Consider the following 25208-nt stretch of genomic DNA (forward strand, 5'->3'; position numbering starts at 1 on the left):
ACAGAGTGGGAGGAGGGCAGCAGAGGCAGGAAGAGAAGCAGGAGCAAGTAGGATTTTCTTATCCAGGGCAGGAGAGAGTGGCAGAGTCCTGGAGAGACAACAGAGATAACTGCTGGCACTCAGGTGAGAAAGACTAAAGAACAGCAAGGAAGGGACTACAGTGGGGAGGGGGAGGGCTGCAGCCAGGACAGGCCACTGGGGGCTTCTGGGGTGGCCTCGAAGATTCTGTTTCTTTACCTTCGTGGGGTTACAAAAGTGTTCGTCAAATTCATCAAGTCTTTCTTTTGTTCTTGTCCTTTTTAAAAAAAAATTTTTTAAGCAATAAAAAGGTTTTGAAGGAGAGCGCGCCCAGGAGGGGACTGGGGACTCCGCTGAGAGTCACGGGGAGTTGAGGACAGACTGTGGCCGGCGGAGGAGGGGCGGGAAGCAAGGAAAAAGATGAGCAGAGGGTCAGGAGACTTTTTCCAGTTACCCTGGCTGAGGACAGAAGGGGAGGGAAGGTTAAGGCTAGAGGGCGCTAGAGAGTGGAGGGCTGTGGGGTGGGATGGGAGAAAGGATGCGTGTCAGGCAGAGAGAGACGAAGGGGCAGAGAAAAGTGGCTGGACGGTGCCGTCCAATCAGGCGGCCGCCCACCCGACACGCGGCCGCTCGGTGCCGAAAACGTGGCCGAGCTAAGAGGTGCTGTGGGTGAAGAACGCACACGGATCTCCAAGACTTAAATCAAGAGAATGTGAAATAGCTCAATGATTTAAAAACACTGATTACAAGTCAAAACGATAATCGTTTGCATCTTACGTGCAACGAACATAATTCCTGAACTCAATTTCCCCTATTTCTTTTTCCTCTGCAGACGTGGCTAGTAGAAAGGTTAGGAGGCCCCGGGCGGCACATTGTCCTACTGGAGACGGCCGCCTGCGTGGAGCTCGCCCGGCTCCCTGGCTTCCCGGCTCCGGGCGAGCGCCCCCTGCTGGGCGGCCGGGCCTCTCCGGGCAGCGCTCCCGCCCTCTGTCCTTCCGCTCCTCCAAGCTCCGGCCTTCCTTCACTCTCCACTCTCCCAGGAGCGCTCCCCAGCCCCCTGAAACCTCCCAGGGGACCCGGGTTCTTCACTGCCACTGGTCCCCTCCAGCAGCTGTCCATTTACTGCTGTGACCCTTGGGTCCGACTCTCTCCCATGAGACGGGAAGTTTCCTGAGGGAGGGGCAGCTCGCCTGTCGTGGTCCCACCGTGTTCCCGGTTCTGTACATGGTGCTCAGCATTTGCTGAATGAATAAAGCCCTGGGGCGGACGCGTGGGGACCAGGACGAGTGTCTGCGGTGAGCTGGGCAGGGTGGGGAGCAAGGGCTACCCCCGAGGCCCTCTTGAGGAGGAAGCCCAGGTTGGGGGCAAGGAAAAAGCTGCCGTGGGGAAGGCAAAGGGAGATGGCCGCGGGCTCACAGAGGTCAGGGGGCAGCCCGAGGACCCCGCAGAGGCCAAAGGCCAGACACTTTAGAGGCCCGACCCACACTGCCGGGGTTGGCGGGGCAGCTGCTGGCACCTTCACAGCTGTCCTCGACAGTTCACTTTTTATGAGGCAACATCTGTAACAAATAAAATACTTTTCCTCATAAAAATGCCACTACATGCTCTGTTGTGGAGTAACTGAACTGCATGCCAAGATGCGGACGGGCAGGGTTTGGTAACGGCACATCAGGCCTGGAGGTCCATGCGTGGCCGAGGGTGGGTCTGTGATGGATGAGGAGGTGCCCTCAGACGGGGGACAATCCTGTATAGAGCACTGGACCTCACTGGGCCTGCAGAAGGGCCCAGCTCGGGGCTCAACACTGCAGAGAATGGACCCACTGCCTGTGGGAGGGAGTGATGTCCATCTCACATCAGCACCACCAGGGATGCACTGTGCTAGGCCAGGGGTCAGCAAACATTCTCTGTAAAGGGCCAGAGAGTAGATATTTGGGGTTCTGAGGGCCACAGGGTCCCTGGTGCAACTACTCAACTCTGCCTTTATAGAGTGAAGACAGCCACAGACAACAGCTTGGCTGTTGTCCCAATAAAACCTTATTAACAGAAGCAGGCAGCAGGTTGGATTTGGCCCGTGGTCCACAGACTGCCAACCCCTCTATGATGCCCCAGCCTCAGAGACCTGATTTTCCCAAGGTTGGCCACTGTATTTCAGAACTCCAGTGGATCTCCTTAGAGGAAGCACTAAACTCTAGTGAGTCTCAGGAATCTTTCACACGAGAGAATGGAGACGCAACCCCCTATTGGGCCGGAAACAACTCATGATAATATTTCACTGCATCAGTAAAATGTGAATCAAAGGGCGTCTTCTGCAGGGAGGTACCAGGTCTGGAGCAGGGAGTGTCGGGAGCGAGGGAAATGAAAGAAATCTCATTTTAAAATATGTTGTGGGCTGAAGAGCAAAGCCAGACTTTTCTTTAAAGGAGACAGAACATCTCTTGTCACCTGTTCCCCCGACACCGCGGGGCGTTCCTCCTCCCTCCCTGAAAGCCTGCAGCACCTCCATTGGCCTGTGGTGGAGGGGGGCGCGGTCAGGACAGATAAACACACACGTCTAATAAAACCCACCAAGGCCTGTTGTGTAACACGGGAAGCGCAGAGGCCAGTGGGAAACAGCAGGTGTTCCTGGCAGGGCGCGGGCCTGGGGAGGAGAGGAGGAAGCATTAACGAGCTCTTACCCTGGGTCTGTATGGGCAAATGTTTACGTAACTGCACAGGAGGAGATGAAGCTTCACAGCAGCCTGTCTGCTTTGGAGTGCAGCTGCCAAGCAGTACCTTCTCCCCTGTGCCCTCGAGGCCTGAGACATTTGCAATCGCCTTCTCCTGCCAGAAGGCTACTCACCGAGGTCAGCGCCTCCACGTTGGCGCCTGTCAGACAGAGGTAGCGGACCACGTCCAGAATCCCGTTGTTGGCTGCAAGGTGCAGAGGTGTCCGTCCATACTGGAAGAGACAAAGAAGACCCAGGACTGTTGCTGAGGATGGCAGTTATGGAGGGATCCCGCAGGGTCAGCACTGTGTGAGGATCTGGGAGCCACTGGGAAGAAACAGGAGGCGTGGTCTCCCTTCTCCAGAAACTTTGCCATCCCCTGGGGGCGGCGAGCCACGCAAAATGTTTTCAAGTGTTTTTCCGTTGAAAGCGTCACTTTAAAAAAAAAATTTCAAAGGATGAAAGAGTGGGAGGCTTATCATCAGATAACTAAATTAGGTCTCCTGCTGCGCTGGCAGAAAGGAGGCATGAGTCAGGGCTGGAGGGCCCCAAAGTTCCGGCAAGATCTGCAGCACAGCTCAAATTTAGATGCAGCAAGGGAAGAAGTCATGGCAGGACAGCCACTGAGGACGTGCTAGTGAGGTGACATTCCAAGGCCGTACCCAACCACTTTCTATGCCTATGATTTCCAAACTGTGTGCCAACGCATCTCGCGGCCCTGCAGTGAATTCCCAGGGTGCTGAGGAATATTTTAAATTTTTGATGGAACCAGCAGGTTCAGACACCAGGGGAACGACCAGCTCCAGGTAGGTCAGTGTCTCAAATGAGCTCGCACTGCCTTCCTCTCAATGTCACGTGTGCAGAGCAAGGGTTTGGTGGCTGCTGTGACAGGAAGCAAACAGCTTGAGAAAAATCCATGTAGAACAGGAAACAAGGCTGGTGGTGTCCACTCTTGAGTCCAAGGTTTACGGGGTTGTGAGGGGCCCAACAAGAACACACATCCCATGAGGACCCAAGCGAGGTTATATAAGAGTGAAATAAAAATACTAATTTTCTTCCAGTTGGATTGAAACTACCTAATAAACAGAACTTGGGGTACTTCTTTTGCGCTGGGGGAACCATGAAAAAAATTACTGAGACACTCTGGATGCTATGAACTGAGAAACTTTGGGTGTCTCTGTTCTATGCTGTTGATGTGCAAATACAGGTTTTGTGTTCTGAAGGTAACACTTGCTCATTTAGAATATCCAAACAACACAGGATATGTGCTGGGTCAATACGGTAGAAAAATGAAGTCCTCCCTTTCTCTCCCCCTCTCCCAAGTTCCACTACTCAGTGTTGGCCCTACTCGAAACTGGTGGATTTCCTTCTAAGCTTCTCTCTATGAATCCATAAATGGAGATAAGCAATTTGGAAAGCCAAAACATGACCATGATCTTCTATCCTGTCACTTGCTCTATTTACCTAATAATAGATTGTGAACAGTTGCCCATGTCTGTAAGTGAAACCTTTGGGATACCTGAATAATACTGATTAGTTAGATAGGTCATAATTCATTTAGCCAGCCCGCTGAGGATGGACACTTACGGTGGCTCAATTTCTTGCTATCACAAATAATGCTGCGATGTGTGTGCATATTTGTGTTTTGTCTGTTAACTTCTAGAGTGATTTTGAAAGCAGCTATTAAGCTTTTGCATACCCTAGAGTTAAAGTGGGAAGGAAAGGAGGAGGTTGGGAAGACTTGGACGAAGTGTCTGGATTTCTGCATAAAGAAGACAGTCTTGGTTGCAGGAGGCACAGTTTTACAGAAGGGAAGATGGTCAGTGAAGAGACATGGGATGAAGGAAAGCTGACACTTTTGATGGTCCCCAATGTTTGCTAGAACAAAACCTAAGACATTCGAGGTTTTTCACCATCTGGATCCTTTCCAGCTGCATGTTCTCTTTCCCCTGAGAAACACCTACACCACAGGTCAGCTACAGTGGCATCCAGAACGTCCCCCAACACACACACACACACGCCTTCTCCTCTTCCTGAAATATGCCTTCCCTCCTTCATCTGTCAAAGTACAATCATTTAAAATGATCACCTCTGAAAAGCTTTCCTTGGTTTCTCTAATCCCTAGACGTCCGTGTTTCCGGAGCACTGGAGCATCCATCAAAGCAGTGGTTGCAGCACGAGAGGCTGTTACACTGAAATGTCTGTGTGTCTGTCCAAAAGCAGTCTGAGGGCAAGGACCATCCCGCCGTCCACAGGCTCCCCCACACGGTGCCCGGCACAGCGCCATCGGACAAGGGCGTCCACCAGCGCCTGACAGGCGCGGGCCCCTCGCACGCGCTCCCCGATGTGCGCGCGCACCGGCCTGTGTGTGCGGGAGCGCGCGTCCACGCATGCGTGTGTCAATGTGCTTTTTCTAGCTTCGCTGGTAGGAAGAGCCAACCCAGAAAGGCACACAAGGTTGTGCCCTCTGCACTGTCCAGTTCCTCCCCTCTCCTGCATTCCCTGACTCGGCAGAGTGCAACAGCCACTCTCCCGATTTTCATATGAGAAGAATGCAGACTAGAAATGTCTGCTTCACCGCAGTGAGAGTCAAAAATAGTGACAAGTTCCTGTCACATCCGGGTGACAGAGGCAGGATCGGAATGGCCATTTTTCTCCCTGGGGGAGCTGAATCCAGGTAAAGACAAGGCAGGGCACAGCACGGAAAGGAGTGACAGTCTGCCTGTGGGACGCGTGCTGTCACTGTGCCACGGCCGCGCTGACAGCCGGTTACCAGGGTGAGTCCACGTAGCGCCAGATGCACTTTCTGGGGGAAATAATGCCTTCCTCTTACTTTTCTGCACATGCTTTAAGCTCCTCTATCGCCCCCATCATCTTTCCCAAAATAAACAATGAAAAAAGGAACAGAGAAGCAAGCTGACACCAGCCCTTCTGAGGAAGGTGCGAGACGCTGAGCACTCACTGAAGGCAGCCAGGGGCCTGTGCGCAGGTACGGAGCGCAGTTACCATCACCAGCACGCCGCTGCTCCCAGCCCATTCCGAACAGCAGTCTGAACTCAGCTGCCGGTTCCAAGAGGTTGGGGTTGTGGAACAAAGGAGTTTCGCCTCACCTGAGCTCAATTCAATGACACACGCCTCTACTGAGTGCCCTCTGAGTGCCGCTGCTGTGACGTATGGAGTGGAAAACACAAGTGTAGACCACACGTACGAACTACCACCACGGCCATCGGGGGTACCAAAACGCAGAGGTTTTCTCATTAAATAAGCCAGCTGTTTTGAAACATGAACGTCTAAGATTATCTTGCTGAGTGTTTTAAAAAGCGTATTTAATAAGTGCACTTTCTGCAGGTAGGTATGGGGTGAACAGGCCTTCCCTTCTTCAGAGCAGCGCGAAACACTCTGCTCCCTCACCATCACAGGAGAAGCTAATCCCAGGTGCTGTGCACACAGTAGGCCAGCCGTGCATACAATGGCCGAGTCAGTGGTATTCCAATGAGCGCCACGATGTTCCTAACGCTGCTTTTTATTCACTTAAAGACTTCCTGGAAGGAAAGCCAACGTCTCGATGCTGCTTAATATTACATTTAGCTTCCCCTTTAAGCCACTTACATCACTGGCTTGGCAAGATTAGAAAAGGATAAACTAAGAAAGCAACCAGCAGCCAATGGCTAAGACCTAGGAAATTGCCTTTACATATTTCAAGAATATGAAGATTACCGATTTCAATTTCTATGAGAATTAATCACATAATATGCAAGAGGAATACTTTTTTTGGGTAGAAGCAGTTTTCCAGCTGTTTCAGATATTAATTCTTTTACCTCAAACAAATCATAATAAAATTCTGCTGGTATCATGCTGGCCATTTATAAACAAACATTTCCTGCAATTAAAAAACTAATTCCACTGGTCTTTTTTTTTTTAACACAATTGTTAACAGAAGAGTGCCTTTCATACAGGGCTGAAGCTACAAATGTTCTATCATATTCAGTGATAAAAATCTAGACAGTATTCAGGGGAAGAGTGAAGGTGTTAGCTAATTTCTAGAAGTCAACATGTGGAGATTTTTATTTGTCAATCGAAGTGCATGTAAATTACTTATTTTTCACTTATCATTCACCAAATGCTAGCATCCCATTGGTCTTACTAAATTTATCTGGCACAAAAAAGATGTTATGAACTTTTGACCATAAAACTCTCAATGGGGGAAACCTGAGGAATCTGGTCCTGGGACCCTCAATCACATCAGAACTCATTAGGTAATTTTCCTGAAGATTTAGGGGAACAGAAAGATGCCCCAACGTGTACCATGTTCTCTGGCTCCTCTACAGGACACACACACACACACACACACACACACACACACACACTCCCTCTCTCTCTCTCTCTCTCTCTCTCTCTCTCCTCCTCTCTCTCTCTATGCCCGTAAATGGTAAGCCAGGCTCAGTAGGAAGTACTTATTAATGTAATAATCTTCTGTCACTCTAGGAAATTATTCAAAAGGCATATAGAAAATATACTTAGAGTGGACAGCCCTGTGAAAAAGAACAGGCCCATACAAGCAGTACTAACAGTGAAGAGATGCAGACAGAAAGTTGCCCAAACCCCCAAGCAGGTGGATGGACAGACAGGCTGGACTCTGCCGGGACTGTCCCCCCAGCTTTACCTTGTTGGAGAGATCCAAATTGCAGCCGGCTTCACAGAGGGCCACCACAATCGGCACATTGCCATCTTTGCAGGCCACATGGAGGGGCGTGTTGCCGTGCCGGTCTTGGAAATCGACGGAACAGCCCTGGCTGATGAGCGTGTGGATGACCTCCATCTGGCATCGTCTTACAGCAAGATGCAGAGCGATGTGTCCATCCTGCAACAAACACCGGGGCCGTGAGCGCTTTCGCACGGGCACATGGGCCTGGTCGCCCACCTTTCCAGCAGCACAGGGCTAGGTTTAACTGGCAACAGGATCGTTACTGCAAACCCTGAAGGAGGATTAGAAACCATAAACTTTACTCCTGGAGGCGCTGGGGCAGAGGCCGCACACACCCGACTCTGATTCATCACAGACCAAGCTGACCATCAGCTTAATTAACCTAGGCTCGCCCGTACATTCAGGCAGGAAGACTCCACATTAGTTTTTGTCTCTGAATTTACAGGACTTAAGTCATGACTGGTACTCAAAAGGCCTGTTCTATCAAGTATTTGAAAAATACTTCTCAAAAACATTTGCCCAGCAATCTTTACTAACTCCCTAAGTTCATTATTTTATTTCACACCAGGAGAAACTGAGAGAGTGATGTGATTTGCTCAAGGGCTGTCATATATATGAGAAGCAAACAGAACACGCTTAACCTCTGCATCTCACAGAGCACCGGCCTGGGAATTCACTCCACCTGCTACAGAATCCCCGGCGAACAGACGTGTTGCACTTCAGGAGCTGGGCAGAGGGAGTTTGGAAACATTTCTGTAACTTGTCTGTCCTAGGGTTGCTCAGCTTCAGGACGATGGACATTTTGGGGTCTGTCCCGGGATGATCAGCAGTGCCACTGGTCTTCATCTACCAGATTCCCCATGCCGGCTGTGACAACCAAAACATGTCTCCAAGCCATTACCAAATGTTCCTGCGGGCAAGGTCACTACCCACTTGAGAACCACTTCTCTGCACCAAGAAAATACTCCACCCGTGGCAGTTACTAAATTAACTACAGCGTCCTGAATCTCATTGTTTATGGCCACATCACAGACTCGTTGTAAGTACAAGTTCACAGTAAGAACAGATTATGCTGAATTTGCTTAATCAAAAAAGAAAACCTGGTCTAGAATTGAGATTGCCAAACAAGTAAGAGTGGCTTATTGTCCTACAAAACAGTGGAAACGGAACTAAATAAACCTCCTATTTCTTTGTCCATCTACAAGTCAATAGTGTGTTGCCAATTTTAGTCCTAAATGAGGGTCTGTCTTGGGTTCCGTGATCATCCCTGAACCTGCCCAAAAGGTAAAAAAGCTAAAAATAAAAGAAACTTGACTCATCCGAGCAATTCACAAGTTTTGTTACATCCCACAAATGAATATTAATTATGACACAGAATCTAGAATCACTGACTCTTCGGAACGGAGAAGAGGAAGGATAATTATAATTTGCTGCTTTCAAGTTTGTTATTTTAGGTACACTAATTGAGAGGTCTTGTGGTCCCTCCAGCCCCCCAGATCACTCCCCAGCGAGTGGGATGCAGTCACCCACAAAGCACCTTGTCGCACGCGTTCAGGTCGGCTCCGTGTTCGGCGAGACACTCCACGATGTCGTGGTAGCCCCTGGCTGAGGCTGTCAGGAGGGGCGTCTCCCCTTCTCGGTTCTTAATGTTCACGTTGCAGCCGGTTTCACAAAGGGCTTTGGCCACAGAGTAATAGCCGTGCCAGGCGGCACAGTGCAGGGGGGTTTCTTCTTCCTGGCCGAGGGGACAAGCACAGGGAGGAGGAGAGTGCGATAACGCGTGCAAGGAAGCGCAGGCACAGTGGGAGTCCTGGCCAAATTCAGCAGCAGAGTCAAGGCAATGGAGAGAAAGAGTTTGTAGCTACTGGGGCAAAACATTAATGTGAAATAATAGGTGTGGGTCTGGCATCTTTCCTTCATTAGCTTTTCTTTCCTCAACACGTGTGTTGGACAAATTCAGCTTTCTCAGCACTTGACTGACAGCTGACTTTCCGGGGCCCACTGGAACCATCAGCTCAGCGCTTCTGAACCACAGCGCCCCCGCGTGGGCGAACTGATAGCCTTTTCTTGTAAAAGTGCCTTCGTTGACTTCATCTGAGACTTACTAACAGTAGGAGTGCACTCCTCTGAGCGAGGATTCTTCTAACCATCTTGATGCCTCAAGATTCCTGTCATGTATTTAACATAAAGATGAGTCACATAAATGGATTACTGCTCTGGCAAAGAAGTGACCGAGATAATCATGCTCTGACAAGTCAAAGAACCAGTCTTGGCCATGAGTTCTCTATATTCATGATCAACATCATTAGACGTATATATCTGTCTCCGAGAGGCTGTTTTACTGTAGTGGTTATGAACACTGACTTTGGAACCAGACTGTGTGGGTTTGAGCACTGCCTCCACCAGTAGTGAGCTGTGTTACCTTGGGCAAGTTTCTGAACCTCTCTCTGCCTGTTTCCTCATCTGTAAAAATGAGAATTACAGGGTTGCCTAGAGAATGGATGGATGAATGAATGAATGAATGAATGTCAGTGCTTCTGTTTGAGTCCCTGCCCTCTGTAATCAAAGCAGCAAACCTAACTTGGATAAAATTCCAAAAGATCCCAACACATCACTCGGTTGCCTGGCCACGTGGAAGGGCGTGTTGCCGTGCCGGTCTTGGAAATCGTGCAAAGAGTAGGAGGAAGCGAACACACCAGCGACCGTGACCCACCTTGTCCTGGAAGTTAGGGTTCGAGCCGAAGCTGCACAGTAACTGAACCACATCGGCGTGGCCGTAGCGAGCTGCCACATGAAGGGCTGTCTCTCCAGACTGCAAAAGACACAGTCAAAGATTCAGAGCCCCCGGGGAGCCGTCTCCCACACAAGCCTGGTTCCGCGTCCTCCCCTGAGCTGGTGCCCACCCCCCTTAGGCCGGGTGTCCCTTTGGTGACTGTGCAGGGACCTTGGAGTAGAGTGTCCGCCACCAGCTAGTGTTAAGCCCACACACCTAGCTCATCCTGTGTGTAATAACTCCCTGCCCTGCCCAAGTGAGAGTGTGTTCCCTTTTCGATGAAGGCTGTTCTCAATCTTCTTCATATACTGATGCTTCCAGCTATGTGATTTTTTTTCAACACACAACATTCCATTTTTAATACTATGTTATTTAAACACAGGGTTTTATTTAGGAGCAATTTTCTGATTTCACTCTCTATGTTCAGAATGTTATTTCTTACCATTCTCAGAGACTTTAAAAAACATCACCATGAGCCCACATAATAACATTCTGTGAACTAGTAATAGATGCAACTTCCTTAGGAGAGTTTACTTATATCTGCCATAAAAGTGTCAGAATAAACTGATCTAAAACAAAACAAAACAAAACAGGATAACTTGTTGCTGCCTGAGAGAAAACTATCATAATAAATACACGTGTCTTGGATGTGAACGTCATCCCTCAGATATGGTGCAGTGCACAATTCGTGCAACTGTGCGTGGCAGCCCTCATTGAACATGACAAATCAGTCTACCAGGATTAGAAGCTGAGAAGAGTTGCACAGGGGACATAATGGATGAGAAGGTAGGAATCCTAGGTGCAGGTCCCAGCCCTGCAATTCATCCACAGGATTGTTGTGTGGACTGAATGAAGCACGGATACGTGAAAGTAAGGTATCTTCGTAAATCAATACTTTTTATAACATCTTTACCCCAAAAGCCTTACTTTATGTGCACTGTCTCATTAATCCTTCTAGCACCAGTGATGGTAAGTTCAGTGTTGTCAGCCACTTCAAAGAGGAAGAGGCTAGTAAGAAGACCAGGACTCAGATCTCTTTCTGGCTGTGTCTCTAGCAGATCTTTTGAGTTTTCATGTTGTGGGCAAGAGTCCACTGCTTATATAATAAGGCAACCACTTGGCATATTTCAGCTAAAATCAGATTTTAATATGAGACCAAGCCACCAGGAAAAAGGAACTTCTAAATTAAATCTCTGCAGGAAGACTTGGGCCCGGAATCCCTGTTCTCTGGGTCATGCTGCCCACGGCCTGCCAACACTCAAGGCAACCTTTTGTTACTTTCCCCGTCCCTAAGAAGAGAAATGGCCTTACCTTGTCTTTCACATCCAAAGGGCATTTGTTCTCATGGAGAAATTTCAGGGTATCTACATGGCCATGCCGAGAAGCCCAGTAGATGGCATTGGATCCACCCTGTGCAAAAACCAAGGCAGAGTCACCTTCCCAGAGAGCTGTTGGATCTGAATGCACGCATCACTCAGTCACTATACACCCCTTCCCATGTGATGGCAGCTCCAAAGGAGCAACTCCTAAGACGAATAAAACCCCATTTCCTTTTTCAATATGACAAAAGGACCAAGGTTATGCAGGACATTAACATTCCAGGAAGCTGCGTGAAAGGAATAAGGCAGCTCTCTGTACTATCTTAATAGATTTTTTTTTCTTTTGTAAATCTAGAATTATTTCAAAATAACAAGTTCTTTTTCTTTCCTTAAAATCATTTCGACTCCTGGTGAGAAGTCCCTATATGGTCAAGGGCCAGATCTAGCCTGTTTACGGCTCTGCGGAAAGTCTGTGGACACGGGCAACAGGTCCACTGTAATGACGACTAGCAGTTCGTCTCTCGTGTCTGTACCTCAGAGCGTATCCTCCTTACTCTGATGCCCTCATAAACGTGCAGGCAAGTACATTTCTGATGCAATTAATTAGATAATGAAGACTTCTCCAAACGTAACATCAAATAACGCTGCTGAAGAAATGATCAGTAAAGAGGAAAATCTGGGGTAACACACAGAGAAAGGCTGATGTCTGGTGACAGAGCCCCGAGGGGGATGAATGTCTGCCCCTTCCTGTATAACGTGCTAGACAGGACCAGGCTGTTTAAGCTGTTAACCTTCCTTTAAGGGAAACTGAGAAATGAAGTAGCGCATCCATGTTATTCTCTGTTACCTCTATGATTAGAGACATTTGGAATGCCTTAAAAAATTAATTCCTTTGCAATAAAACAGAATTATGACCTTGTCCTGAACATCGATTCTTGAGCCTCTTTTAATGAGCAACTGTAGTATCTGAATATTCCCACAGCCAGCAGCAATAAGTAACGGAGGTGTCCCATGCTGGAAAAGGCGAGAAAAGAAATTACTATTTTTCAGGTTTGGTAGGAAAGGAACAGCCCAGACGATCACTGCTGCCCCACACACCTTCCCGTGTCTCAACCAACACGTGCCCTGCGGGACAGGGATGGAAGACGGTCAGAGGAACACGGTAGCCCTTCCTCGTTTGAATTCACAATCAAAAGTGACATTTCCATTTACAAGATGAGTGCATTTAAAATTTCATGGTTAGAGGTGTTAAAGGTGCATGTCCAAAGGCCTTGCATGAAGGCCCTCGATGCAACAAGATCTTATTTCTAACTCAATCCACTCTCTAAACAGAAGTGATTTTTTTTCCCACAGTATGGAGTTTATAACAGGAAGGGAGAATGGAAGAGCAGACGGGGGTCTTCCCACCTTGGACTTCGAGGTGCACAGTCGCCGTGTCCCACCCCCCGACCCGCACCACCCCCGGCAGGACGGCGTCGGACCTTGTTGGGCTGGTTGACATCATAGCTGGACAAGGAGCCCAGGAGGTGCTGCAGGCCTGGGACGTTGTCATCGTTGATGGCGTGGACGATAGCCTTCATCACAAAGGAGTCTTCCTCGTCCTCGAGAGAGACAGTGCAGAGGGAGCAAGGGTTAGGGTGCTGGCCGCGACCCTCTTGTCAACATCCCAGAAACCAAGGCTCATTTGTCAAAAGGAGCATCCAGAGAGAAGTGAGCCATTTAATCCCCAAATCCACACGGTCGTGAAGGGAAGTACGAGGTTACTTTTAGCCCTTCCGTGTTGGAAACTAACACCACCTGCTGTTTACCTGTGTCTTAACATCACCTGCACTGCAACCCAGAGAGCAAACAGCTTTTAAGATTCAGCTTTACAACAATGATGGATGACAAACTACCTTTATTTGTGTTTATTTTAGGAATCTTTCAACACATATGGTCCCAGAAACCACTCCAGGAAATTTCAGGTGTAACTCAGATTCTAAAAACCTGAATAAGAAAGTCTTACTCAGTAATTATTCCAATTACAGGTTGTCATTTTAGAAATTCTTCATTCTCTAGGTGTTCTGTAACAGCAAAATTCTCTGAAAGCTAATCACAGTTATTTTTTTTAAAGGGGGGGAGCCTAAAAGAGGAGAAATATAAAAATAAAGGCCAGAAAAAGGAAAATGGTGCAATTCGAATTATAAAGAGGAAATAGCTAGACAATGTTGAAAAATGAGTTTATCAAATTCTTGCTACTTTATCAAAGTTTTCTTATAATAAGATATTTGCAACATTCAGTAAATGCAAACCAAAAAATAAGCGAGAAAAATCCCAAACGAAAGTTTTGAACTTGTACATTCACAGAGTTAGTCTCACTCGATGTAGCTGTCAAGTGATCAGGTGAGAAGTGCTTTTTTCACACAGCAAATACCACAAAATCCAACAAAATGTGGAACGTTGTATTCTCCTCCCCAGGACACCTTATGCCAAAACAGATTTTAGGTAATCACAGATTCATATGTCACTATTAATTAAAGGTGCAAGTGTAACCATTTTTAAGATATGGCCAAAAGCAGAAACACTAACAAAAAGGACTGAGAGATTTGAGTGAATTGCAGTTTCGTAAGGCGGAGGGAGTGGTGAATAAGGGGGAACACAGAGGATTCCTTAGGGCAGTGGAAAAAAAAATTTTGGACTTACAGAGTGTGTAGAGCTACTAACATGTCAAATCTACACAGCAGTGGGTACCAGGATGGTGAAAAAGTTAACTCCCAACAGACTTGCAGGCCTGAGATGGCGGGAGACGGCCTCCAGTGGACCCTGAGCTTCATTACACACTGTAAGGTACCAGCATGGTGAATGACACTGCCACAGGCACCATGACAGTTCCGAGGCTGACCATGAAAGGTCAAAGGGAGGGCGGTGGCCCTATTCTGGGAACCCCTGCCCGTTCCCTAAAGTAGATTGAATAATCCTCTCACTTGTTAGCATTATAAAAACTGGCACACCATGCCTTGTGGCCTCTCTCTCTTTCCTTCTGAGACAGCTTGCGCTGTCTATGAAGTATGTTATCTGCCTTTACTTTAACCACCCCACCGCCCCCCGCCATGTACATCTCTCTAAATAAATCAACTTTTATTAAAAAAAAAAAAAGTTAAATCTGGACATCATAGCTACAGAGGCCGAACCTCTGCTGTGGGGGGTAGAAGAACGGAGAAATCACTTCTCTCAACTGTGCTTCCTCTTCTCTATAAATCTGAATCCAAATGAGCTTCATGGGGGCCTTAGTAATAACTGCACAGAACACACGTTTAAGAATGTCATGGGTTTTGCCTTTCTATCGCAATCCAAGTTGGAGATGAAGAGACACTGGCCTGAAAGCGGCAAGAAAAGGGAGGAATAAGCAGGATGCTGTAACACGTCCTCACAGTCAGCAGGATGCTGAGATGATGCGAGAGTGAACCTGATGTCCGGCTTCCCACCTGGAGCTCCTACACACACAGCCCCGAGTCCCTCTCCTACCCTACACCTCTCATTGCGACACAATTTCTCCCTGCTGATTATTCAGGGTGATTTTAATTTATGAGACTTAATCATTCTCATCACCTTATTTAAATGAACAGTTTTTATCCAGTCCCTGGTTCCACTACCACTTTCAAACAACTCCCCAATCCAGCCTTCCCCCTCTTCCTCCCCCTCCTCCTCCTAACTTGCTTCTCTCCCACTTCTTTTTTCCTTTTTACCATTTCCTCCCTCTTTTTCACTCTATTAGCCTAGACCAAGTGCCTCAGTAAAACTATTTAGCTTCAGGGAGGAAAAAAAAGAGCCAGTGTCTGCTAATGTGTGATCCTACCCTTGGAGTCCCCAGACCCGACTCAGGAAACACTGACTATTCAGTTACAGGAGCAGGTTGGTTCCCACAGAACCACCCTTTCTGCCTTTCCTGGAGTCCCCTTTACCATCACGATTCACAAAGCCCCTTTGTCTGACTGTCGGGGAAAGTCTTGTTGAATTCAGATGTGTCCAATCATATCTGAAGAGTTAATCTGTGATTAGGTTTCAGTTTGGATTAAAAAAGAGCAAAAAAATTGGGGACTTGTTCTCAAGGGCCTTCAGAAGTCAATACATCGGCAAAGCCAGCGGGTTTAGCCTTCTGGTCTACCATGAACTATCCCTGCAAACCCCACTGCACTTCCCCTGATGTTTTGGTGCGTGTGTTCAAAAGGACAGTTGTCTGTCCCTTTTGTACTATTACAGTCCAAGACTCTCCAGGGTCAGTGGCAAGAGAGGGCTCTCATTTTAGCTCATGAAAATTAGAATATGCTCTTTCCTCTTCAGCTGGCTAGCCTCTCTTTTATCAAACTGCATGGGGGGAGAGGGGGTGGGAGGGTGGCAGTGTTAGAGACAGTGGGCATAGCCAATCCAAACAAAGAGGAAAAGGGACCAAAAAAAAAAAAGCAATAAAGTAGATCAAATCAGCCACCCCGACTCCCCACCTCAAGGGGAGGAGGAACTGGCCTGACATACCCACGACTTCGGGTTTTCTGGGTTGCTGAACAAAGCAAACAACTTAAACATTGTAAATACACAGCGCTAAGAAAGAACCTGTCCGGGGAAAAGGTTTGCTTACCAGAGTATCATCGCTTCTGGCAACACTCATGTTACTTCTGGACAAGAATGACCTGGATAATCTTTGGCACAGTGATATCAAGCGAACGGATTGCTTTAAAAAGAGAGAGAGAGAGAAAGAGAGCGTGAGTAGGAAAAAAAGGCAGGGGGAGAGGAGAGAGGGAGCTTATGTAACAATACTCAAATTAGTGCAAACGGCAAGTCTCTGAGGTAGCATGCACGCGGACAGCACGTATCCTCCGGGGTGGGCCACCCCACAGGCAGGCTGGATCATATTTGCTTCAGGAAGTGTCTACAGGTCTTATAAATCAAGACAACAAGATGGAGATTCTCCTTCTGCACTTCGTTATTCAACTACAGAACCAGATGCCCTGCATCCTTTCTCTCTCCATATTTTGCTCTCTGCTCTTTGAGGAGTGGGGCCTTACCATAACAAAGCCCTTGCACGTGCCCCCTCAGAGAAGCATGGCAGGCAAGAGTCTTGCCTCGGGTCCTTGGTGCCCGGGCAAGCTGGTAACGGTAGAGATAGTGTGACTATCAAAACTCACGCCGCTGCTGGAAATAAGCAGGTGGCGGACTCCATAGGCCACTCCAAGGGCTTCTTTAATTAAGACTCAGAGTCAAGCCTTGAGTAACCTATTGTTCTGGTCCTCCTCATCTCTATCAAGGCATCCCCAGCCTGATGGGTATGCAAATGATGGACACTTCCGACCCAGTGATGAGGAGACACAGCAAGTACCTGCTCCCTCTGGGCTTGACATGACCCTGTGCACAGGAAGCCAAACTGTCACCTTCTTAACCCTGAATTTTTATTTGCTCCAGGTTGGCTGGAATGCCCTTTAGAACCATGTCTGACACAGCCCCAGCAGAGACCATCCGCACTGAAAAGGTACAAGGGACCACAATGCACACACTCATGGCTCCACTCACCCCCATCCCAACCACTCACAGACCAAGGCTGGATTTAGAGAGCCATTTGCACACGTTCTGGTATAATCATAACGCTGTACCGCTTACCACAAAAAAACAAATCTATTTAAAATGTGGCTTGTTGCATTTAGAAAAAGACTGCACTGTAATTTTATGTACTGATTTAAACATTTGCCTTGGGAATGGTTTTGATTTAAAAAAAATGCAAAATTACATGTGCAAAGATGAGTTAAATAGGACTGAAATATTATTTCTGCCTAGCTTAGGAAATAGGGTAATGCTACAGAAGACTCCAGAATGAACTTAAAAAAAGAAGAAGAAAAAAGATGCACTTTTGCATTGTCAGTGTCCAGAGAGGTGAGCCCTGAGCAGCGGGAGAGCCACAGAGGAAAGAGAATTAATTGCTTCAAATCCAAACAATCTTACTTTCCATTTTTTCCGGGCCGCGAACTTCTTGAATTTCTCCATGTTTACTGCCGATGCTTTTCTACTAAGGGCTTGTTGAGTGTCTTTAGGCTAAAATGAAGGTCCAAGAAAAACAATTTAGAGCTCTCCAATGACAGAAATGTGTTCCATGTCGCAGCTTTTTGAAACCTCTCATTATCTGGGATGCTAATACGTCCAGCTTGCTAAAGTAACAGAACATGTCGGGATAACACACCAGGTCCAGGAACCCAGTCTCCAGAGGCTGACTCTTGTGGCTAAGGACTTGATGAAGTCACAAAAAGACTGGATCTTCGGGGACAGCTGACAAGTTGGGTGTGGGCCCCGGTGAATTACAACTTTCCGTAAGACAGTTTGGGAACGGGGAGACTCACGGTCAGGCCATGTTTGAGGCATGTGAACTCAATACCATCAAGAACTTTAGAGCTGGTTGGGACCTCGAGGTGAGCAAACTCGGCCTATCCTACGGCATCAAAATCCCTCTCACTGCAACTTTTTCAGGAGGCCACGTAGCTGTACCATCCAGAGGAGACACCGTTGCCTTTCAGGGGATCCCAGGCAACTGCTGGGAGCTGGCCCAGGGGGAGTCCGCCAGCTGCCCCAAACCCACTTCTGTGATGCATGCAAGTTACTGTCACCTGCTTATCGGTTCCATGATTTTATTCTGCAGCTGCCATGCCCCCCGCCCTTAGTCCTCTCTGCTCTAGGTGAAGCAACTTCAGTTCTTTAGCCCAAATGCCAAGAGGAGGCAGGCAGGTGATGTAAAGGTGTGATGTACGGGGTGGCCGCAGCGGGTGGGCACACAGCTATGCCCAGTGTCTGATGACTTTGTGGAATGAGGCCTCAGTGTGGGCAGATCTTCAGATTTTTCGGGAGAAGCCAGAAATCCAGCTTTGATCTGATATTTAAGTGATGTATATTATTTCAAAAATTACAAAAAATATTGTTTGGGCCAATATCCCACAGTCAAGTCAGAAATGGTTGTCGAGTGGCCTGGCCCTTCAGGTCCTCATCACAATCCTGCACCGTGGAAGCCCTCGCCTCTCTACCTCTGTTACTAATAGGATTCTCTCAGCAGGCAGCTGTCTTAAAACACGGCACCAAGAGCACCTGCAACACTCCAGACAGGACCGTGGTTAGAACCCACACGCCTAGTGATACCCTGGAGCAAACGGGCCCCAGGATGCCCTGCAATCCCCAGACCAACCGCATCATGCAACTTACCTTGATCCAAGGATGCTGCAAACTATCTTGAATTGTCATTCTCTTCCTTTGTGGGGGAAGGAGAAAGAAAAAAAACTGTGATGATCAGAGAAGCAAACACTAAGGTTGTTTCCATGCCGGCCGGGCCTACCAAGCAGAGGTTCTAGAAAACGCAGTTCGGGGGCCTGCTTCATGGAAGAAAGCCGAAAACAGCAACTGTGGTGGTGCGATTCTCCCACGGTGCCCACAGGGACCGACTGAGCAGGTACAAACGGCCCTGCCTGAGTTTTCTGAAGCGTTGCACATGGCAGGCTTCGCTTGGCCAGGCGGAAACGACCAGGGTGGCATAAACATGGTCATGCGCACAGGACAGGTGCTAACCCTCATCTGGCTGAGGCCATGGATGGGCGCCCGTTAGGAATAATGGGCACTCACTTTGGATCCTTGACGAGGAGTCTTCTTATAAAATCTTTGGCTAGGGCGCTGGTGTTACTGAAGTACTCTTCCTCAAATTCGTAGTTGACGGCAGATACATTTGCTAACGTTTCTTGCTTAGTGTCTCCAAGAAATGGGGAGGCCCCACTTAGGCTGTTAATAAAGTGGGGCAGAGAAGATGCGTTAAGTCCGTCTTGTGTTGTCATTCTTCTCTGATAATATCTGATCGGGGGAGTGAGGAATGGCATTGTCAAGCGGTGCCGCAGCAGTCACTTTAGAATTCAATTACACTCCATAAGGCATTAAACTGTCATGCACAACAGCTTCAGCTTAATGCAAAGGATGCATTTCAAAAGTTAATTTAGAACAGCATTTAGTAGTTAAAAAAAACAAAAACCCTTTCCTATTTGCTCGGCAGTGATGGACAGCCAGGCTTTCTTTCAGTGACTATGTGGCAGTTTTCTGATGACTCATTTCACATTAGGAGAAGATGTTTAATTAGTATAAACTAAATGTGTTCTGGGGGTGTAAAGTGAGTATGTTTACATAAAAAGCCTGCAGAAGCCAAAGTGATCAACATGACACACAGAACGGTCAATAAAACAGATGGTCTCAAAGAAAGAGGGAAAAAGAACATGAGTTGTGGATTTGGGTACTTACAGAATGTAGGTTATTACCCCAATACTCCTGGACACAAAACAAAAAGAAAAGCAATGTCAGAAGAACAGTAAAATAAATCAGAAAGATGACAACACCAAGGGCACGCTCCTTACCACATGTCTGCCTCAAGACCCAGAGGTTCATAGTTGACTATCTCGGGAGCTAAGAGGAAACAGACACACATTTAGTCTTGGAAGGAAGTGAACCAACCGATTCTAATCTCCACGTATAAACCAGAAACATGTACCAGGGAAGTGATGCCACGGCAGGGAAGACTTTGCCAGCATAATGATTAAGAGAAATGAATGACCACCAGGAGTAAAGAAACTTACCAACAAATTCTGGTGTCCCAAATATGTTTTTGAATTCATTGCCAAAGTCAATTTTATGGGCCAACCCAAAGTCGATGATCTTAATCCGAGGTTTGGGAACATTTCTATCCAGAAGCATTATGTTTTCGGGCTTTAAAAAAAAGAAAAATAGTAGAGCAATGTTCACAGCAGTGTTACAATAACCAAAAAGGAGAAATAACACCGTCATCTCCTTCAGATGAATGGATAAACAAAACATGGTCTGGAATGGAATATTACATGGATGAACCCTGAAGACATGCTAATTGAATTAAACTGGTCACAAAAGGAGAATTACTGTATGATTCCACTTACATGAAGTACCTAGAATAGGCAAAATCAGAGTGGTGGATGCCTTCAGCTGGGAGTAGGAGGGTTGGGGAGTAAGTGTTTAATCGATACATCATTTCAGTTTGGGAGGATCAGTAAGTTTCAGAAATAGATGGTGGTGATGGTTGCACAACAATGTGAATATACTTAATGCCACTGAACTGCATACTTAAAAATTGGGTTACGATGGTAAAATTTAGGTTATGTTCATTTTGCCATAGATTAAAAAAAATATGATATGTTATGCTGAGGACAAGATGGCAGAGTGGTCTTCCTCTCCTCTGGAAAGACAACCAAACAAATAGGGATAAAAGGGTAGTTGCAAGAGAACATAGGGAAAAATAATGTCTTGGTTTAGGTTCTCCTAGGAGCAAATCTTGACAGGGAATCGGGTGCCTTTCGTGGGACTTACATGGGAGCGGGCTCCAGGGAATACTTGTTAGAGGAATGGGGAGACAAGAAACAAGGAAGGAAGCTGATACAAAGTGTCTTATCAAGGTGGGAGTGACTGGCACACAATCCCTTTGGAGGACTTGGGGAGAAAGAGTAGCACTCAGAATTTTCCACCCGAAGCACGAGGGAGTTGGGGTATTTATCCACCATCTCCCCAGTCTCCACTGCTAAGAGCTGCTTCAGTGAGTATTTATCCTTTGGCACTTCCAGCTCCCAGCAGCAGTCTTTGGGATGTGTCAGTGAGTGCTGGGGGGGATCCGGAGGGAGTCTTGGCAGCTCTGCTACAGTAAGATGGAGAAAATCTTCCCTTCTCTTAAGTCTTATCCTAGCTCCAGGGATCTGAATCGTTCACTTGGCAATCAGTCATGGTGCTTTGTGATAATCTTCTCACTGCCTTGGACTGTACCCTGAATGTCACCTCTGTTGCCCATATGTATGTCTTCCCCTCCCAAAGAGACCATAACCTCTGTGATGGATGGGAGTATGTGTGCCTTTTTCTATCTCTGATAATGCCTCGCCTCCAGCCAGGCAAAGACCCCAATTAGCCAGTCTCAGAGTTTGGCTTGACTGATTGCCAGAGATTGACCGAGAGGGACAGTGGCTATCAAGACACCTTCCATCTTGTATGCCCTGCAGCCACACGAGGAAGGAAACCGGGCAGCCAGTGGCTACTCCTGGCTGAAAATACCCCATAACCAACAGGAGCCCCCTTGCCTAAAGACCTGGCTGGTTAAGACCCCTCAATTGTTCCCCAAGGATTCTCAAATGCAATCATTTATCTTAATTCTCAATCCCAAAAAATGGCTAGGCATTTCTGTAGTAAGCATGCACTACATATTTGCTGGTTTATATTGATAATTTCATTTGTTAAGCCCATCTAGGAAAAAAGCACGTATCTCTTTCAGATGCCTCAATTTTTCTTAGCAAGCCAACAACCAAGGCCTTGTATGTGTAAGCTGCTATCTGGTTTACACCGAGCAACAACGTACCTTAAGATCAAAGTGGGCAATCTGAAGGGAGTGCAGGTAGTAAACACCATTAAGGATTTGTTTGAGAAATTCGGTTGCTTCCTCTTCAGTCAAAGATTCCTTTTCAGCTAAGAAGTCAAACAGCTCGCCACCTGCAACGCTGAAAACGGGGAAGCAGAGGTTACTGGTGACAGTCCTGTCCCATATTGATTTGTTCTCTCATAAGACGATTCGCTCGCTCAAATTTCTGGCAAGAAAACAGCCTGAGGACATGTTAAAACTGCTAAGCGAGCAATCAGAACTCTCTGTGCTTCTCACCATTGGATGAGAATTCTGCATTCAGGTACATTTATGCTTGAAAGCACTTGGGTAAAATGCGCTAGGTTCACAAATAGGGAAGGGAGCAGAAATGCGATGGGGGAAGAAATGCATCTTTCAGACATCTTAATTAAACTTATTTAGAGGTGAAGTCTTTTTTTTTTTTTTAAGTAGATTTTTTCTGGGAGATACTCATAGACAGAGTGCAGTCTGTCTCACTCAGAAGGGAGAAAGGCTTAGGAGATTCACATTCCATAGGCAGAATGCGGCCATCTCAAAAGGCAAGAGGGAGAGAGGCCATGAGGCGAGGGGTTTAGTTGTTACGAGCCAGGTAATTTCATATGCTAAGGAGCAGGAGGATTATTCCAACTATGTTGGGGAAGAGCCGAGGATTTCCAGGAATTGGGCCCCCTGCCCACTTTTTGGCCTTTTATGGTCCACCTGGGAACTGTCATGGCACCTGTGGGTGTGCCATGAGGCTCAAGGTCAACTGGAAGTTGAATCTTCTGCCATCTTGGTTCTCACCAGTTTGTCCTGCCCTCAACTGCTGTGTCTAGAGGTGAAGTCTTAACTCACTGATGTAAAAAACAAAAAACAAAAAAACTACAAGCCAACTTTGTACAGAATTTATAGAATATATCTTCTTAGCCCAATCAGAGACCACTTGGGAAGCTCAGAATCTGTATGTTAGTCAATTAAAAACATTTTTTGTTTGTATGTTTTGTATTTGTAGATATGTAAATACACCTGTATTTATAAACATCACATTTAATAATTAATTTAACAAATACCTTAACTAACAAGAATAAACATGCACCAAATCGAGGTGCCCGTGGCTGTCTGAGGATTTACTGAATCTGTGTCCCTGGCCAGGCTGTAAATCCCAGGAGGGCAGCGGTCAGCCCCGCCACTGCTGGCCCGCTGTGCGGTGTCCCCACTTCCTGCACAGGGCCAGGCACACAGCAAGAACGCGAAACTTTTTAATTAAGTGGATGAATCCACAAACTCCCCTAAAGAATCCACGGTAGTGATTAATGACAAATAACAGGGAACTTTTAATAAGAGTTTTTATAAGTTAATCTTTATCGAGTTTAACCATACATTCACAACATAATAATTAACTGCAATTATGCGCATAAGCGCTGTGTGCAGTATCTTTCTTTCAGCAAGACAGCTCCATAAACACACCTACCACATCTACATGCAGAATAAGAAAACTGGGGCTCACGAGATTAACGACAGAAAAGCCGTTTTCTTAAAGAAAACTTCCAGATCCCGCCCCTTCACCCTCCAAGTCAGTGTTTTTCTGAGCCTGGCCGAGGGTCCACTGGCATCAGAATTGCTCAGGGTGTTTTAAATATGCAGATCTGGGGCCTCAGTTCCAACCTGCTACATGCTTTTCCAAGATCGGGGACCAGGAAACACAGCATGTTCAAACAGCACCCCAGGTGATTCTCAGCACACTCAAAATTGAGGACCATTTTTCAAAGTCTTAATTACATCCTCCTGTTGCAAGGCCTCCCTCTGATATTTAACATCAGGATGTTTATCTGGAGGGGAGGGGCAAGGTGACTCCACCCCTGGGACCATCTGCCACATGTCGTGTGGCAGAGCCTAAGGCAGTCAGGAAGGCCGGAGCCCCGCCCAGGGTTGGGGAGGCCCGTCGCTGGTGCAGCAGCTTTCCCCGGGAAGTGGTCTCCCCCCCGCCGCACCCTCCCGGCCCCACTGCCCTCCCTGCACTGGCTCCCCCTTAACTCCGTGGAGCCTGCTGCTTCTCACTTTTTTGTCTTCTTTATTCTCCTTAAAACCAACAAAACAGGGAGACGGAATCCTCAACTACAGGATACAAAAGGAGGAAAAAAATGGTAAATTGTGAACTAATGCGGACAAAGATGCTCTGTCATCTCTTTGCTCCTTTTCTCTCTGGCCCTCACGGCCATCACTCAGTTGCCCTCAGTATCATGGGCCGCACAGTAGGGGGGTGGTCCAGCGTTGACACAGCCAACTGAAACCTGAATTCTGCACCCGAAAGGTTATTTCTTCTTGCTGAACCTCATTTTCTCATCAAACAGGAATGCTAGGGCCTATTCCTTTGAGGGTTTGGGGGATTCATGATAATAAACACACGTGAAGCGCGTGGCGGGCAGGTCTGGCACGAGGCTGAGGCCCAGTAGGGGAACCAGTGCCACAGTAAAGGAAGACTGCCAGGCCCCCGCCCTCAGGTCAGGCATCAGGTCAGGCATCAGCTGGAAGCGCCCCTCCTGCCCTGCTTCTCCCCCTCCCTCTCTCGCATCCTCTGGTCCGGCTTAACCACTGTACTCCCAGGAGGCAGGGTGGGGGCGGGGTGGGGCGGTGCTCCTGTAAATACGGTGCGGCCTGTCCTCTCTGCCTCCCTTCACAGGCTTCTCTGCTCCCCCTCGATCACATGGACTGCTTCTGCTTTTAAGATGTTCTAAGGTTCCTGGGGTTCGGCTGCTAGGTGTTGGGGTGCATCCTCCAGTGCCCTCACAGCTATGTGCGGTGTGGGGGCCTGAGTCCTTGCTAGGACCCCCACGGCCGCCCAGGCCAGGCCTGCGCTCTTCTCCTCTGGCTGGCTTTCCTCCCTCAAGTCTAACCCAAGCTTCCCTCAGGTCAATGAAGAGTGGCCTGTTTCATTCTCCTGAGGGCTCCAGGCTCTGGGCAGATGGCAGAGGGTGTGGAGACCCCGGTTCAGTTACCCATCCTTGCTGCACCTGGGACTCCTCTTCAGTAAAATGAGGGATGCCCCATAGAGTTGTTCTGAGGTGTCAGGACATGGAGAGCCTCTCAGGGGTCAGCAAATGCTGCTCTCTTTCTCCTTGTCTGGCTCCAAACCTCAGGTCCTCCCGCAGCAGCAGTGGTGTGCTGGTCCCTGCTTAACAACGGGCTCTCTGGGGTCGGGGTGGGGCAGAGTCCGTTCCCGAGGTGTCATAGTCCCACCAGGGTCATTTCAAGCTACCCGCGTGAT

At 47.7% G+C, this 25208-nt stretch overlaps 1 protein-coding gene across 7 annotated transcripts in view; it reads right to left on the bottom strand.

Annotated features, from left to right (window-relative positions):
* The window catches only part of DAPK1 (death associated protein kinase 1), a 180601-nt gene that overhangs the window by 35742 nt on the left and 119651 nt on the right, over positions 1-25208 (bottom strand). For all 7 annotated transcript variants that reach the window (XM_031447142.2, XM_031447148.2, XM_031447144.2 and 4 more), the window contains exons 4-18: positions 21926-22064; positions 20136-20265; positions 19917-19965; positions 19804-19830; positions 19144-19296; positions 18730-18775; positions 17488-17577; positions 16133-16225; positions 13002-13121; positions 12436-12534; positions 11513-11611; positions 10142-10240; positions 8966-9163; positions 7387-7584; positions 2858-2956 (exon numbers count right to left, since the gene is read on the bottom strand). In XM_031447142.2, the coding sequence (XP_031303002.1) occupies positions 2858-2956; positions 7387-7584; positions 8966-9163; positions 10142-10240; positions 11513-11611; positions 12436-12534; positions 13002-13121; positions 16133-16225; positions 17488-17577; positions 18730-18775; positions 19144-19296; positions 19804-19830; positions 19917-19965; positions 20136-20265; positions 21926-22064 (1639 nt within the window). The remainder of the gene's footprint in view (positions 1-2857; positions 2957-7386; positions 7585-8965; positions 9164-10141; positions 10241-11512; positions 11612-12435; positions 12535-13001; positions 13122-16132; positions 16226-17487; positions 17578-18729; positions 18776-19143; positions 19297-19803; positions 19831-19916; positions 19966-20135; positions 20266-21925; positions 22065-25208) is intronic.

This window comes from Camelus dromedarius, chromosome 10 (genome assembly GCF_036321535.1).
Source record: "Camelus dromedarius isolate mCamDro1 chromosome 10, mCamDro1.pat, whole genome shotgun sequence".
NCBI classification, from domain to species: Eukaryota; Metazoa; Chordata; class Mammalia; order Artiodactyla; family Camelidae; genus Camelus; species Camelus dromedarius.